General features: G+C 37.7%; 1 protein-coding gene across 6 annotated transcripts in view; it reads right to left on the reverse strand.

Annotated features, from left to right (window-relative positions):
* Positions 1-1,763: 1,763 nt before the first annotated feature.
* The window catches only part of il1rapl1b (interleukin 1 receptor accessory protein-like 1b), a 124,359-nt gene continuing 110,921 nt past the window's right edge, over positions 1,764-15,201 (reverse strand). For 2 of the 6 annotated variants that reach the window (XM_056735207.1, XM_056735206.1), the window contains 6 exons: positions 8,094-8,226; positions 7,553-7,698; positions 6,618-6,764; positions 5,952-6,122; positions 5,465-5,509; positions 1,764-4,561 (listed from right to left, as the gene is read on the reverse strand). In XM_056735207.1, the coding sequence (XP_056591185.1) occupies positions 3,831-4,561; positions 5,465-5,509; positions 5,952-6,122; positions 6,618-6,764; positions 7,553-7,698; positions 8,094-8,226 (1,373 nt within the window). In that variant the 3' untranslated portion in view covers positions 1,764-3,830. The remainder of the gene's footprint in view (positions 4,562-5,464; positions 5,510-5,951; positions 6,123-6,617; positions 6,765-7,552; positions 7,699-8,093; positions 8,227-15,201) is intronic. The other 4 variants (XM_056735209.1, XM_056735212.1, XM_056735211.1 and 1 more) reach the window with 4 other exon arrangements.

A 15,201-nucleotide genomic window follows, 5' to 3' on the forward strand; every position in this document is an offset into this window, starting at 1 on the left:
TCATTCAAATAAATAATATCATTAACTGACCAAAGTATTACAAATGTGAGAATTATACATGAAAGCACAGATTTTAAAGTTAGACTTTGAATTTTGATGTCAATTACACTATTGCACACGCATATATTTCACAAAGTATTTAGTTTAATTACATCAAAAGTAACTGTAATTAAATTACAGAAAACATATGAGTAATCCCTTACTTTACTTTTTCAAAGGAAAAGTAATTAAATTACAGTAACTAATTACTTAGTAACAAGTTACACCCAACACTGCATATACTGTACATAATGTATATTAGCGCGCTTCCGCTTATCAGGCTGTTGTGATTGGTCGGTCCCCCTCTTCAAAACTAGCGGATCGATGGAAGTTTAACGGAGGTCTGCTATTTCATGTGCAAACATCAATCTTTGTTAGAGATCGCACTATTTTTTTCCTACTACGGGGAGGGAAACGACAACGGCATGACTGGCGTCAGATCGCTTATATTAATCAACACTAATAACAGAAGAAGATATTTTAATAATTTCACATTTATCTCTAGTAATTTCACATTTATCTCTGATAATTTCACATTTATCTCCAAATTAATGTAGAAACAACACATTTCTGTAACATCATCATTTATGAATGAAAGCCAACATTGATATTATTGGAATCCCAATTGATGTCTTTATTAAATAGTAGGCTACGTTATTTTCTACCAATCCAACCCTTGATAGGGCACACTTATGATAAGAGTGTCTTTCCTCCTGTCTAACAAGTAGGAAATATACAGAAAATAAATTAATAAAGTTCTCAAACACTTTACAGTCTTTACAGCTAAATACATGAAATACAGAAGAATCCTCATTAAAGTTACAAAATCACATAGATTTCTTCTTTTCTTTTTTTCTTTGATTAACATTAGTGACAGGAGTTAAAGCAGCACGTTTAAGAGCTGCCTCTTCACGCAGGTCTAATGCGATTCATATTTTCACTACTGTTTGAATACATGTAAGACTGTATTTAATAAAATGCATTTGAAGACTGTGCTTGCAGAAAGACTGGACAAAATGTGCTTTCTGGCATAATCTTGTATGTTTTTGTTCATTCAAGAAAGATGTTAATACTGGTGCACTGTCTGACAAATTCTGGCGCAGCCTTTAGCTGACGGGAACGCTGTCGCGTGGTGTTGAGCCATGTTCCACAGCCAGATGCTGTCAATTTAAATTGGACCTGTCGATACGACGCTTTCAAATCGCGTCCAGATAGTTTAAAAGCTTTATCTGAATAAGAGCTTGATCATCTAATGTAACGCTAGACAATAATTACAGAAAAAATGGATGTTGCATTAATGGTGTTAAATATTAACACGTGCATCTGAAAAAAATATACTGCATGTTTTAAGACGTTTACGTTGACAGCCCTAATATACTGTATATATAAATACGTTATATATTTGTGTGTGTGTGTGGGGGGGGGCATATAGAGCAAACCTTCAAATATTGCGGAAGTTAGGGTTCTGAAACCTCAAGAACTTTTCCATCTTTCCAGCAAATACAGATATTGTTCCAGTACAGAGCTCGCAAGTATCCGCAAGTAACCTGCAACTCCCAGACAGAAACATAGTGTGTTGGCCCAGATAATGGATTTCACATGAGCCAGATGTGGGCCGGAACTGGGCCATTGCTGTGTTGCTGTTCTGTTCATCTCTTTCTTATTGCACAATAAACTCCCAACACAAATAGGATAACATGACAAATATTATTAAATGTGTCATTTTATTGTTATTAATAATAATGATAATATCTCTGTAACATTGCAGGTACATAATAAAAATTGAGAAATAGGAGACAAACAGAACCCTAATCTTTAGTGTAAGATTGTTGAAAGTGCCAGAGACCATTTCTGTGCTCTATATTATAATAATTGTTCTGATTATTGTTTTGATCAGAATAATGTGAGGAAACATTTGTTTGTTCATGAATGTGGCTAGATTGTCTTTATCTTATTACCATTGTTTAGTATTTACAGAATGTCATTAAATACAAGAAACCCAAATGAATCAAATAATGTACATATTCTGATTGGTTCCCTCCCAGAACAATGATTGCAGGGTTCTAACAGATCGACATTTCTGAGAAAAGCAAAGCACCATCAAATTTGAAACGTGTATTGACAAACTGGAAATCTGTGTTTGTGGCCTTAGGGTGAAATGCAGACATGATGAAGAAAACAGGGCCATGCATCAGACATCTCATCAGACAAGCAGCTTACATGTTTTTGCATTTTGTCTTTCATTTCGAGTAAAACTAGTTTTTGGAACTACTGATGAGATGAACGTTGTGAGCAACACAAAACAGTCTGAAAACAAGATTCTGTTGCTCTAGAGATATTGGTACTGCTTTGCTGTGTTTTTGAGGTTGAGGAAAATCATTTTGCTATTCAAGGCATTTCCCCAACACTAGCTCACTGTTTGCCATCTTTGGTTTTATTTCGATAACACGTCGCAGTAAGATATTGATGTAAAGCCTTGCCTTGAACGTGAGGCTTTGGTATTTTGTGTAATGGGGAGGATTTAAAAAAAAATGCCTGGGCAGTCCAGCACATATCGGGTGTGTGAGGGACCCTATTGTGACCCCCTTGGCCTTAAAATTCACTTCGTTCCTTTGAATTAAGAAATAAGAACAGCACACATTATCACAGGTGTTGCTCATTATAAAAATCAGCGCAGATCTGTTGCTTCTAATAACAAACCTAATGTGAACAGCTTTGTAATGATGAGCTGCATACAGGACGTGATGTCACGGTATTACCTTAGAAACAGCAATTGATGGGATTTAAAACCTGAAGGTGTGGAGCAGCTGGAGGCACTAGAGTGGAGGTTAACAGGTCTTAATATGCAGTGAAGAAATCAAGATATCATCTGGAGACATGCATCAAAACGGGTGAAATGCGTCTGTAAATATAAAGATATTTCTACTATACATTGAATGCATTTTTGGACCTCATTGTTGTGGGGACGTTTAAATACACAAATATTCATGCTCCCAGATTCCTCAGAATATGGCAGAAACTTTTGTCAATACTTTTGTCAGTTTACCCATCAATCAATGAGCTCAACCTGTTGCCATATGTTTGAATTGAATGAAATGTGACTGAAGTATGTCTCGCTAAGCAAACTCTTTGTTACAAAAATATAGTTTTTACTTGAAAATAATATACAATTTAGTTTTTCTTAAGCTGAAATTACTCTCCATGAAGTTTACAGCTAAGCTTTCTACTGGAAAGTTTCATAAGAGAGAAACACAGAGCAGCAGAGAGACGTGTCCCATCTGCTCGCTCCTTCATTCAGGAAGAATTCGAGCTTTAGGCCTCAGTAGCAATTGCATAATGACATTTTTCTTCAAAGTGAATAAATCTCATCAATTGACAGCAAAAAATAAATAGTTTTTTTTCTTTAACAAAAGGTTTCTTTTTTAAAGAAAGCATCACAATGCCACGAATCCTAGAATGGTTAAGTAAAAATATCATTTCAAACTACCAAGTCAAGAGCAAAGCACAACAGGTAATTGGTTACTAAGTCTCTGTTCAGTCCCAGGGGAAAACTCTGTATAAAAGTTGTCAAAAAGAAAAACAAACACCATAACTGAAAAAATTGCAATGCTACAAAGAAACTTCAAAATATGAACAAGACCCTGTATTCCTACAGTATAGAAGTGTGTGTGAGTATTATCCTCCACACTGGCCGAGTGTTATCAAGTTCAAAACCCCGTGGTGCACAGTCAACAGCAGCAGCAGCGTCCTTTTGTTTGCTTTTATGAAGTGCCATTGAAGTCCTGATGATGTCACCAGATGACGCTGGAAATGCTGGTTTCCCGTGGCAACAGCGGCAGCATGACATTGTTCACGTGCGGCTCCTCGACCCCCGGCTGCTGCACGTGGGCCGATTTGCCCTGTGCCCGCTGGCCGTTCACTAGAGTCATGGGGATGTTGCAGTAGGTGTGCTGGATGCCCAGCGACGACAGGCGCGGAAGGGTGTCGGAGGACGGGACGTCGTATTCGTAACTCCTGTAGTAATGCTTCTGTCGCAGATGCGTGTGATGCGTGTTGTGGAACGTGGAGCGCAGCTCCGGATGCGCGGTCGCCATGGCGGTGGATGTTGCTGTTGCCATGGAGATGGCAGAAACGGTCTGCAACTCGCCGAAAGGTCCCTGCTCGCTCAGGTCCAGTACCTGTTCGTGCGACAGCTTGGGTTCCGGCTGCTTAAAGGGCATTTCGTAACGAAGCCGCTTCCAGAACTTGGAGTTGAGTTTACTCCTCTTGGGTCCCGGCCATTTGATGACCGTTAGAAGTTTGATGGTATGTTTGAGAGCCTCCACCTCCTGGTAGTTCATGATTCCTCGCAGCTCAGCGCATTCGATCAGAATGACTTTTATCTCGCCGCTGACCAGCATGTTGCGCAGACGTGTCTCCAGCTCAAAGATGCTCCAGCCGCGTCTCACTACGTAGTTGGGTGTCATGACGATGATGAGGCGCTTGCTCTGGTCCACACAGCGAGCCACATCTTCGATGTAGGCTGCAACAAGGGCAGGCAGGAAAAGGGTCCATATTTAAGTTCAATATGTCTCTTTTTAGTTGTTATTATCATTGAACAGCCCTAGCGTTTATACTGCAGTTTAATCGTATGAAGTTAAACGGAAAATGCAGACGAACAGAATAATTAAACAAGACAGACAAATCCAACCAAACATCTGAGCTGCTTGTCATTCCTCTAAACTAGCACTGATAATGAGGAGGAATGTTAATTAAAGCCAATTCTTCTGTCCTAAAAAGAACATATGGGGCTAATAAGCCATGACGCCGTTCCAGGTTCAAACCAGTCAAATATTTTCTGTGCCAGTCACAGTGGCGATCGGTGACTCCTCTTCTCCTCCAAGAATGCAAAACATGTGTCACGTGTGTGGATAGTCATGTCAAAATATGTGTTTGGCGCATTATGTCAAAATACATGGCGGCTGCAGACGTGTGGAAAGGGTTTATGATCAAAGTGACGCTCGTATTTGCTAGATCCTCGCTTCGTCTCATGTGTAATAAGAGTTAAGTGTTGCGCCAATGTCCCTTTGGTCATAAAACCTTTTGACGTGTGGGTTAGGGTTAGTCAGGCGCGTATTTTGACATGACGCGACGAAAACACATTTTGACGTGACGAGCCACACACACAATGGGCAAAATTCATGTTTCACTGGTGCCAGATGACCAAAACATTTCTGTGTTATAAATCAGCAATGACATGCGTGGCAGGGTCTCCATTCTCTTTTGTTTTCTTGCACATGACAAATATATATCAAAACCCAACTATACCATCCCATCTCTACATCTCATGTACTGTGTACAGGTATCCAAAAGCAAATCTCTTGTTCTTCAGTACAATCAGCCCTGACTCAAAGGGTGTAAATCACATTTGTCCGGTGCAGAATACCTCTAAGGAGTCTTGTGTCATCCTGAAGATGATCATTTCTGAAACCTAAACATAAATATTTCATCACTGAAAGTCTGCTCAACAGAAACTCAATCAGAGAACGTTTCGGTTACAATCAGCATTTTATCAAGCTTAATATGGGACTTAGAGCTGCAAGAGAATGAAACGCAACTTGAACTACTGCTCATTAGACATGGAACTAACCGGGAAACATTCACGAATGTTGTTTTCTCAGCCCTTCGTCCCATATTAAAAGCGAACAGTCCCCGGACAATATTAGCACCCATTTTACAGGAAACACACACAGATCTTTATCAAAGTCAGATGATGTGCACACAAAAACATACTAACAAAGCAGCAACATACGTACTAAAACAACAACGTTTGTATGACTATGATACACAGTTGGACAGATCAGAGCATTCCTTAAAAACATGAATGAATATGATCAAAATAAGAGTTCAGCAGGTCACGTTATGCAACTTACTTCCAGTCGGTATCAAGTCTCTGTCAGGAATGAAGAGTTTATACCCATAATGCTTTTCCAAAACATCTGGCAGAATCTCCAAAGCAAAACGCTCTTCTTCTCTGGTTTCCTGACACCACTGGTCCGGGTCCACTTTAGTGTAGGAAACGTATGCATCATAGTCTTTCTGGTCTAAACACACACACAGCGTTTATGAATAAAGAATCACAGGAAAACAGTTTAAACACAAAACTAAATGTTTCAGTCGGAACCCAATCTAACATTTAAAACTGCTTTGTTGATTATAGGAAAATTGTGTTTATAATAACGTTTGTTTTACACAGTTCGGATCTAAACAGATCGTCATTGTGTACATCTTTGTCATCATCTCTACAAACATGTCTCTATCTTATGACAATCAAAATCTTTCATATTGACTGAGGCTTTTCATTTTTCAAACATAAGAGCAGAGCTTTTTGTATTTTTAAGGAATTACTTTTATTATACTCTGTGTAATCTGCATAAAACGTCTGAAAAGAAGGAGACCAAATGAAAAGCAAAATACCACAGATTTATGTTTCTTTTTATATACGATGACAATGAAATGTACATTTTTCCTCAATCCATCAGACCATTAATTTTCATGAACATCTTTTGAAGACATGTCTATTTTCAGATGCTTCATACCTCCATCAACATCCTCACTACCAAAGTGACTTCTGTAGAACAGCATGAGTTCAATTCTGTAGCATTTGTATAAGCACACCAGAAATGTCAACATCAGCAGAATGGCTCCCAAACCCCCTGCCAACTCCACTTTGTACATGAGCTCTGCTGAGAGAGAGAGAGAGAGAGAGACATCAGCTGACGCAGTACGTGTCAATAATGTGATCCAGAGAATGATCATAACAGTTTCCATCTCCATGACCGCTGAGGCTCTTAAGTGTAACTTCAGTAAATGGGTGTATTAAGCCCTTAACAAATCCCAAATGGATGAACCCTTTCAGTGTTTGTGTCTTGATGCTGTTCTGTGTATATTAGTGCAAATTAGGGATGGGCCGGTATGAGGTCTGACGGTGTGATAACCTTGAGCAAAACTACCACGGTTACACGGTGTCACGGTATTACTATTACATATCTACAATGTGTTATTTTTAAATAAAAACAGCGTTTGTTCCACTGAACACAATATGTTTTATTTTTAAGAAACATATAGAACATTCTGGAACAGTAAACATGTCAGGTTAAATCATTAAAATAAATATTTGAGTCAGTGAAGTGAGCATTAACCTGTAGCTCAACAATTAAAATACTTTCTGTAAAAAGGCAGTCATGGAACCTGCAGCTGAACAATGTTTTTGGAGACATGTTTAATTTCTACACATTTATTTTAAATTATAATGCAGGAATGTAAACATGTTCACCTAGTTCAAACTAGTTCATGTTGGGCTAGTTGATTAGACATGTTAACTTGTTTAACATGCTGGAACTTGTGAGAGATAAAAATCAAAGGAAAGAAAATCTGCAATACATAGAAAATGCGAAAGCCACATGTCTTAACGGTGCTATAGGTTCTATAGGTTCTTATGGAATTAGTGAATTTGTTTGTGTGTGTATTTTACCCCTCTTGCTGAGCTGGATGTTGGATTGCCGTCTGCCGTGGCCGTTCTCCCCATAACAGGAATAATTTCCCAGGTCGTTCTCCTCGACAGCATCTATTGTCAGGGAGATGGACACCTCCTGCTCGCCCAAATGCTCACGAACTGTCCTGCGATGAACCCGATTTAGTCCTATTAAATTCAGTGGAATTTGCGCTAAACACAGTATAATCTTGATGCTCATATTTATAACACAGCTCAGCGACACAACAGAGTGTAGAGCAACTGTATCAGAAGTAAAGCATCAGGGTCAAGGAAACTATTCAGGAAGAATGTGACGATTAGCGACTGACTGCCTTCAATGAAGCCATGTTCTTTCTACTGTCTCGTACGAGAGAGAGAGAAAGGGTCAGTTCTGCTGTCTTAAAGTTTGACATGTTTATAGGATCTGTAACAATTCATGCGAGAAAGGTGCCCTTACATCCAGTGGCATAATCTTCCAGGCTCTATTTAAAATATATCCGCATGGACAAGTTTTGTTGAAATGCCTAAATGTGTAACTCACTTAATTTCACTTTCTCTGATCCTGCTTTCATCCAGGTCCTCGATAAACTTCTCACCCTTCATCCAGTAGATGAGAGGACTCGCACCCCCTGTGTAGCCGAAGAAAGCTCTGCAGGTCAGGTTGGCAGGACTGCCTGCAAAAACACACATAATGCTCACATTATCAATCTTAAGTAGTATGAAACATCATAACTAACCCAATGCTTTATGAGAAGACAATTCAATATCATTTACTGACACTATGACAGATTACAGACATGCCATCTCAGTTTACATGAAAATGGGCAAAAAAAATTAAAACAGGACATTTATAAAGAAACATTTGTATAAACACCAATGTGCATAACTAACAAAAAATGAACTGTCTATATTACGGTCATTGGACTGATATTACTTTATGTATATGCTGACATCCAAGCTCACCAAAGACAACGGTGTCAAAAACAACTAATCACATTCACTGCCAAACCTTTCAGGTTTTTGGATCTGTTTAGAAATATATCATAATTTTATTCTATAATTAGACCTTTAAAAGCAAAAATGAAATTCAACACACATACTTAATCATCCATTTACAATAGAAGAAGAGTTTCACTTCATGTCAATTTGTTCATGTTTTCTTTGGACCAACACAAGCAACAACAAAAACAACTGTGGATAAAATGATCTGCCTTTTAAACTATTGACGACCAACAAAAAGAAAAGTGGAGTTCACATCAAGTGGAGAGAGAGAGATCGACAGACAGATGAAGTCGAGAGCTTACAGGACTGTCAATGGCATAGAGTGTAAAAAAGAGGAACAACATGTCTCCGCTGTTAAACGAAAACCAATGTCCCAGCAACGGTTGCTGACATTCTGCAATGCAGTATCCTTTCCCATATTCTGGCCAATGTATTAAAAAAACCCATATCATGTCATCACACCCATCTTATAAAACCTTTCAAACCTATAAGAACACTTAAACATACATCAGTGTCATAAGAGCTAAAATGACCTAACCCTGACAGCACACATACATCTGGCAGACATTTATATGATATTTATCTGTATGAATTTAGATTTTTGTTGCATATCGTCTCTGAGAAGTCCGCTGTCAGATGTCATATAGACATCTACATTTACATCACATTTAGTCATTTAGCAGGCGCTTTTATCCAAAGCAACTCACAAATGAGGTTAACAAGAGGCTAATTGCATGAAGGTCCCATTTTAGATTTTCGATCAGCGAGTGTGGGCAGGATTATTTCTGGTCGTATTACACTATATGGGAAAATAAGGATTTTTTTTTCTGACTATGAGTTTCACTCTTTCTCGCAACGCAGAGTATTCCTTCCGTCTGACTTTAATCACACATAATGTAATATAATTGTATCGACGAGTTAATTAAATGCATAATTCTTGTCTACTAACAGGGAGCAGTAAATATGAGTTTATTTTTGTGAAGGTGTTGATGATATCTGATGATATCTGATGAGAGTTGCACAGACTGGTATATAAAATATCATTGCCTTTTTTTGCTGTTATATCGAGTTGTATTGTGTTAACGAAGTACTCAGAAATGTACAGAGGATCTTCTGTCATATCACTGATGTATCAGTTTCAAATTTTTATTGAAAAAAGCTAATATTTGTCATACGCATTTTACAGACAAGCCTGTCAGGGGCGGATTAGGATTTAAAAACAGCACTATCGTTCTTGACAAAGAGTGGCCCTTCATCCATTACGTCCACAGTGGGGGGGGGAGTGCTGTCAGCTGTTCACTTTTCAGAAGGTGTTTGGCACACCTGTTGTAATTTCACGTCCTGACCACTGGAGGTCACTACCCTACATGGGTTTAAATCACATCAACTTTTAGCACACAATCACAAGAGGGAAATCATGTGTGTGACGTACAATAGTTCAGAACGAGAACAGAGACTGATCTCAGGAGAAAAAGAGACATTATTCATAAACCTCAATGAGCTGCAGATGTGTGTACTTTTCTTTTCTCCTAAAGCAAATATGTTTACTCATGTCAGTTTTTTTAATGAAATACTGTATAATTATGCATAATGATAAACATAAAAAATGACATTTCACTTATTCTACTTTATATTCTTCTACTACTATTCTGTACAGCCTATTCCACACACACACACACACACACACACACACACTTCTGAAATGTAAACAAGTGTTTGGCTGATTCCTTCACAATCCGGTATGCAATAATAATAATATTAATATTTGTAGATAAGGAGCACAGATGAAAGAGCGTCAGTCAGCGGGCACCTCTATGTGGTGTTGTTCATTGTGTTTTGTCTGTGTTGGCTCTATTGACTCCCCTCCAGCAGAGCGGATCATCCACAATTTGCCGATTAAAACGCTGTCGGGAGTACTTGTGCTCTCAAAAAGGCATAACTGAGCTCTCGTGTCAAAATCCATTTAGAGCAAGCATGCACGGCACGATTGGAGCATCCGGACGAATGCAGGACGCTTGTGTGGACACAGATTATTACTGGCTGTATCTGTCAGAGCTTTGGCTTTGTCGTGATAATGGAGAATATGCTCTAGAGTGTGTCAAGCGGACTAAACGTTTTTCATCCCTTTGTTTCTCAAAGATATCAGCGAGCTAAACCTGGACATGTACATCTTTTATTCTGGTATGTGCCTGCTATGGGTTAACACAGCATCCAGTCGAGCCGCTTGAAAACACTGCAGAATGGATCAGATTGTTTGAGAAACGGTGTGGATAAGAGGAAAAGGGAAAAATCCATGGTAGAATGAGGGATACAAATCTATCTGTCTCTCCGTGTGTGTATGTGTCTGATGATGTTTGTGTTTGTTCTGCTTAGTGTTTCTGTCCTGACATTTTTATAACTACTTAATTCCCAGGCCATTGCAGGTTTTATGGTGGTGTACTATTACTGAGTTTTATGTCTGTTCTGGGCAGAAGTTCAGATTGTAAAAAACAGCTTGTCTTAAAACTGTGCACACTTAAAATCGTCTCAATCCATTTAATTAAAGCAATACTATAAATTTCAAGCAATGCTATCAGCGAGAAGGTAAACAGAAGAAGCGAAATTATGACCTTGGGCAACAGGAACAGTTTCAGGCCGTCAGCATAAATCCCTGACAGAAAGAGCTGACATGTCCGTCACACAGACTGTCACAGTGTTCTTTGGTGACACACGAATCCGCACAAAAAATGAAAAGTGCTAAAGGTTTAATAAAAGGTGCGGACAGGAACAAAGGGTAATCCAACAAAACAAAACCATCCAAGGAACAAACAAATATCTCCACGAGAACCAAGTAACATTTATAACCCACTAAGGGGAGAACCTAAATAGAACAGATAATAAGGGCTACCCAGGTGGTGGGGATGAACTAGATAATGGGGTGCAAGTGCAAAAGTCAATGCGCACAAAAACACAGGTGAGGGAGTGTGGCAAAATAACAGTACATGGGGAAAACCGTGAAGAACTGGCAGGGGACACACAGGAATGTTACACAGACGGAGTAACACGGACAAGCTCATGTTTCATACTTAAGAGGATGCAGAAACTGTTTAATGAATAAAAAAAACGTCATGTCATGTTGGTTAATACCACTGTTCATTGTTTGTTCCTTTTTGTTCCATTTTTCAATCAACAGACCATTCGAAATTTTCATTTCAAACCATCAATTCTAGATGTACTTTTGGTCATTTCAGTCGACTTTTGAATTTTAATTTTATTTAAAATCTCAGGAGTGACAAAATGTCATGTAATGCCCACTGTGAAAGACTGACAGAATGACAAGACACATAAAAATGGTCATAAAAATGTTGTGCGGTTATCAGAAAAAAAAATTTGTTTGAAATTTTCCTAAATGCATGTAGAAATATGTTCTATATAACTGTTGTATAGCTTAAATTGAATCTGAACTTGTTTTCTTTGCCAACAAATGCAGAAAGTAACAATACTTTTTGTTTAAAATTTGGGACAAATATTGTTAGTAAATGCAGACTAAACACATGCCTAGACATATTTTTAAATCAGAAAAACAATCTCTGAAATGGTCTCCTAACTTTTTCGGCAGCTGTATATATTTAAAGTATAGATATATATATAGATATATAATGTATTAGTAAATTTTAACGGCAGTATCTGAAAAGCTGAAGCAAGATCAGATCTATCTGAACCATGTCACACAAAGGTTTCCTAGGAAACAGTGCTCAGGTTAAGTCAAGAGGAGGAACAATAGAAACAGTTCAGCTCCTCTCACATAAAAGGATTAATTATTACCCGTTGTCCCCTAAGAACAGAAACAGAAGGAGTGAGATGAGCTCTGGGCACAACACAGCCCAGAATAACCCTTTCCCAAACATGACCGACTTCAACCCTCACAAACACAAAAGCCTCCTCATTCTCTGAAATGAGATGCTTTGGCATATTTATAAGATAATTTCATATTTTATATAAATATCTTATTCTGGAAAACAAAGCCAGTCTTATGGGTCAATTTTCTCGAACATGAGATTTCGAGCAGCAGAGACAGTGTTTGTCAGTTTACGGCCATTTTTGTTCGCGATTTTGCTTCATCCACTCACAAAATAAAGTTTTAAAAAATGTATGGTAGGGATTTTACAAAATATCTTCATTCAACTACAATATAATTGAGGCATAGATCAAATGTTATGTAATATAAAACAATTCAATTTAAGGTTAACTGTCTCTTTAAATTTTGAGCACAGATCACACGCAGCAGAGTTATCATACTAAGGTTGTACACTTTGAAGATCTCATAAAGAGAAAACTAAAAGAATAAAGAACAGACAAATAATGAAAAATGATTTACATTTAGTCATTTAGCAGATACTTATATCCAAAGCAACTTACCAAAGGGGTAAAGAATAGAAGCAACCAAAACAACATAAGGAGGACAAAAAGCATAAGTGCTGTAAAACTGGTCTCATATAGCCCACCACAGAATACAAAGCTAAGGATTTATTTGAAGGATAGAAAGAGTAGAAATAAAAGTCATTCCTTATCGGTCAGGTGTTGATGGAACAGATAGATAAAGATGGCCACAGGATCTGCTTATCTTGTAGAAGCGGGCAGATCATTACACACATGTGGAATCGACCCAGATAAGGTACGTGAGAATGATTTTTCCCTTTTTGGGATGACACCACAAGACGTCGCATGGCGGTTACATAAGTCTGTAATAGCGAGTGAAGATAAGTGGTGGTCCCTCTTAAAATATACTGTTAAATAATGGATTTCATTGTTTGCCAATAATTCTTATTTTAATGCGCTAACCCCACCCCGTTTCAAAGCAACACAGTTTATGATGTTTTAGTGACTCATCCGGTGATATGGAAGGATCACTACTCGATCTACTGACAGACATCGCAGACTCTGTTTATATGAGCTGTTTGGACACTGGTACGCACCGGGTTCTGCTTTTGACACAGCGCTGTTGAACAGTTAAATAAACAGTGGCATAAACAAGCGTTTCATGTGCGTTTCGGGTTCAAGAAAAGTTTTTTTATGTGACAACTAAAAACCAACAGACTGATGAAATTTCGGGAACATTTTCTCAATATGCCCCCTGCTGTACAACACAAAGCTGGACAGGTGGTCACCCTACAAAACTCTAATCTGTCAGTAACTAACACATAAAACACAATCAAAACATGTTTTTTGTAAAAAAAAATGAAAACAGAGTTATCTCATTTTGGAGCCTAACTCTTTATTTGTAGATCACACTGTTTATTCTGCAGTTTAATATTCTGTCTAAAATAATGAGATGATATTTGAAATGACATTTGAATTTTAGATGGCCAAAGAAAGAATGTAGGCTACAAGAGTTAGCAGCTGTAAGCTAACAACTGTCTGTACTTAGCTGTATCTGAAATAGATTGACATCTGCTCTGATGTCATCGTCACATCCACTCGACATCCATGATGTGTAAGAAGAATCTTTTATTGACAGAGTTCTCTTTCCACACACACAAAAATACATTTCTATTGATGCTAATTTCCTCAATGCTTGTTTCATTAAAACAAGCTCCATTTTTTCAGAGACTTGGAAAAAAATTCTGTTGAACCAACATGTTCTCACAGGAATGCCTGCTTATTTTAAGAGGTGGCTAATTCATATAAATGTGTACTTTGTCAATTCTACAAAATGTACATTACATTTCAATCATTTGGCAGATGCTTTAATCTTTTTATCCTCTTATTACTTATAAACAGGAATGCTTACTTATAAACAGTGTTGGGTGTAACTAGTTACTCAGTAATTAGTTACTGTAATTTAATTACTTTTCCCTTGAAAAAGTAAAGTAAGGGATTACTAATATGTTTTCTGTAATTTAATTACAGTTACTTTTGATGTAATTAAACTAAATACTTTGTGAAATATATGCGTGGGCAATGGTGTTATCGACAACAAAATTCAAAATCTTACTTTAAAATCTGTGCTTTAATGTATAATTCTCACATTTGTAATACTTTGGTCAGTTAATGATATTATTTATTTGAATGAATTAAATAAGCCGTTTCATGTCTATCCTTGAATCCCTTAACTAATCAAGGTTGATGTAGGTTATAGAAAGTAATTAGTAATGAGTAACTAAATACTTTTTGGACAGAGTAATTTGGACAGTAATCTAATTACACTATTGAACATGTAATGAGTAACTAGTATTTAATTACTTTTTCAGAGTAACTTACCCAACACTGCTTATAAAGCAAAACTGTTTAGCTCCGACCTATCACGCTTTTTACGATCACAAAATTCCGGATTTCTGATAGAACCTAGAATAACTGAATCCACCAAAGTGGTTAGAACTTTCCCATATGCAGTACCTAAACTCTGGAATAGCCTGGCTGAGATTTCAGCAGAAGTACGTCATCGACCGGTATGCACATACACCATTCTGAATCTCAAGAGCTCCAGAGCAAGATGAGCACACAGAGGAGTTGATTTATAACACAGGACAATCAAACTCCTGCAGAAAATATCCCACCATTCATTGAAGTTCAAGAAGATCAGACACTAACATTCTAATGAACTTCACTCAAAGAGTACCTTGTGGAGCTCCTGTGATGCAGTCAGATTCCTCATCAACATACATCAG

Source organism: Triplophysa dalaica, chromosome 21, assembly GCF_015846415.1.
Source record: "Triplophysa dalaica isolate WHDGS20190420 chromosome 21, ASM1584641v1, whole genome shotgun sequence".
NCBI lineage: Eukaryota > Metazoa > Chordata > Actinopteri > Cypriniformes > Nemacheilidae > Triplophysa > Triplophysa dalaica.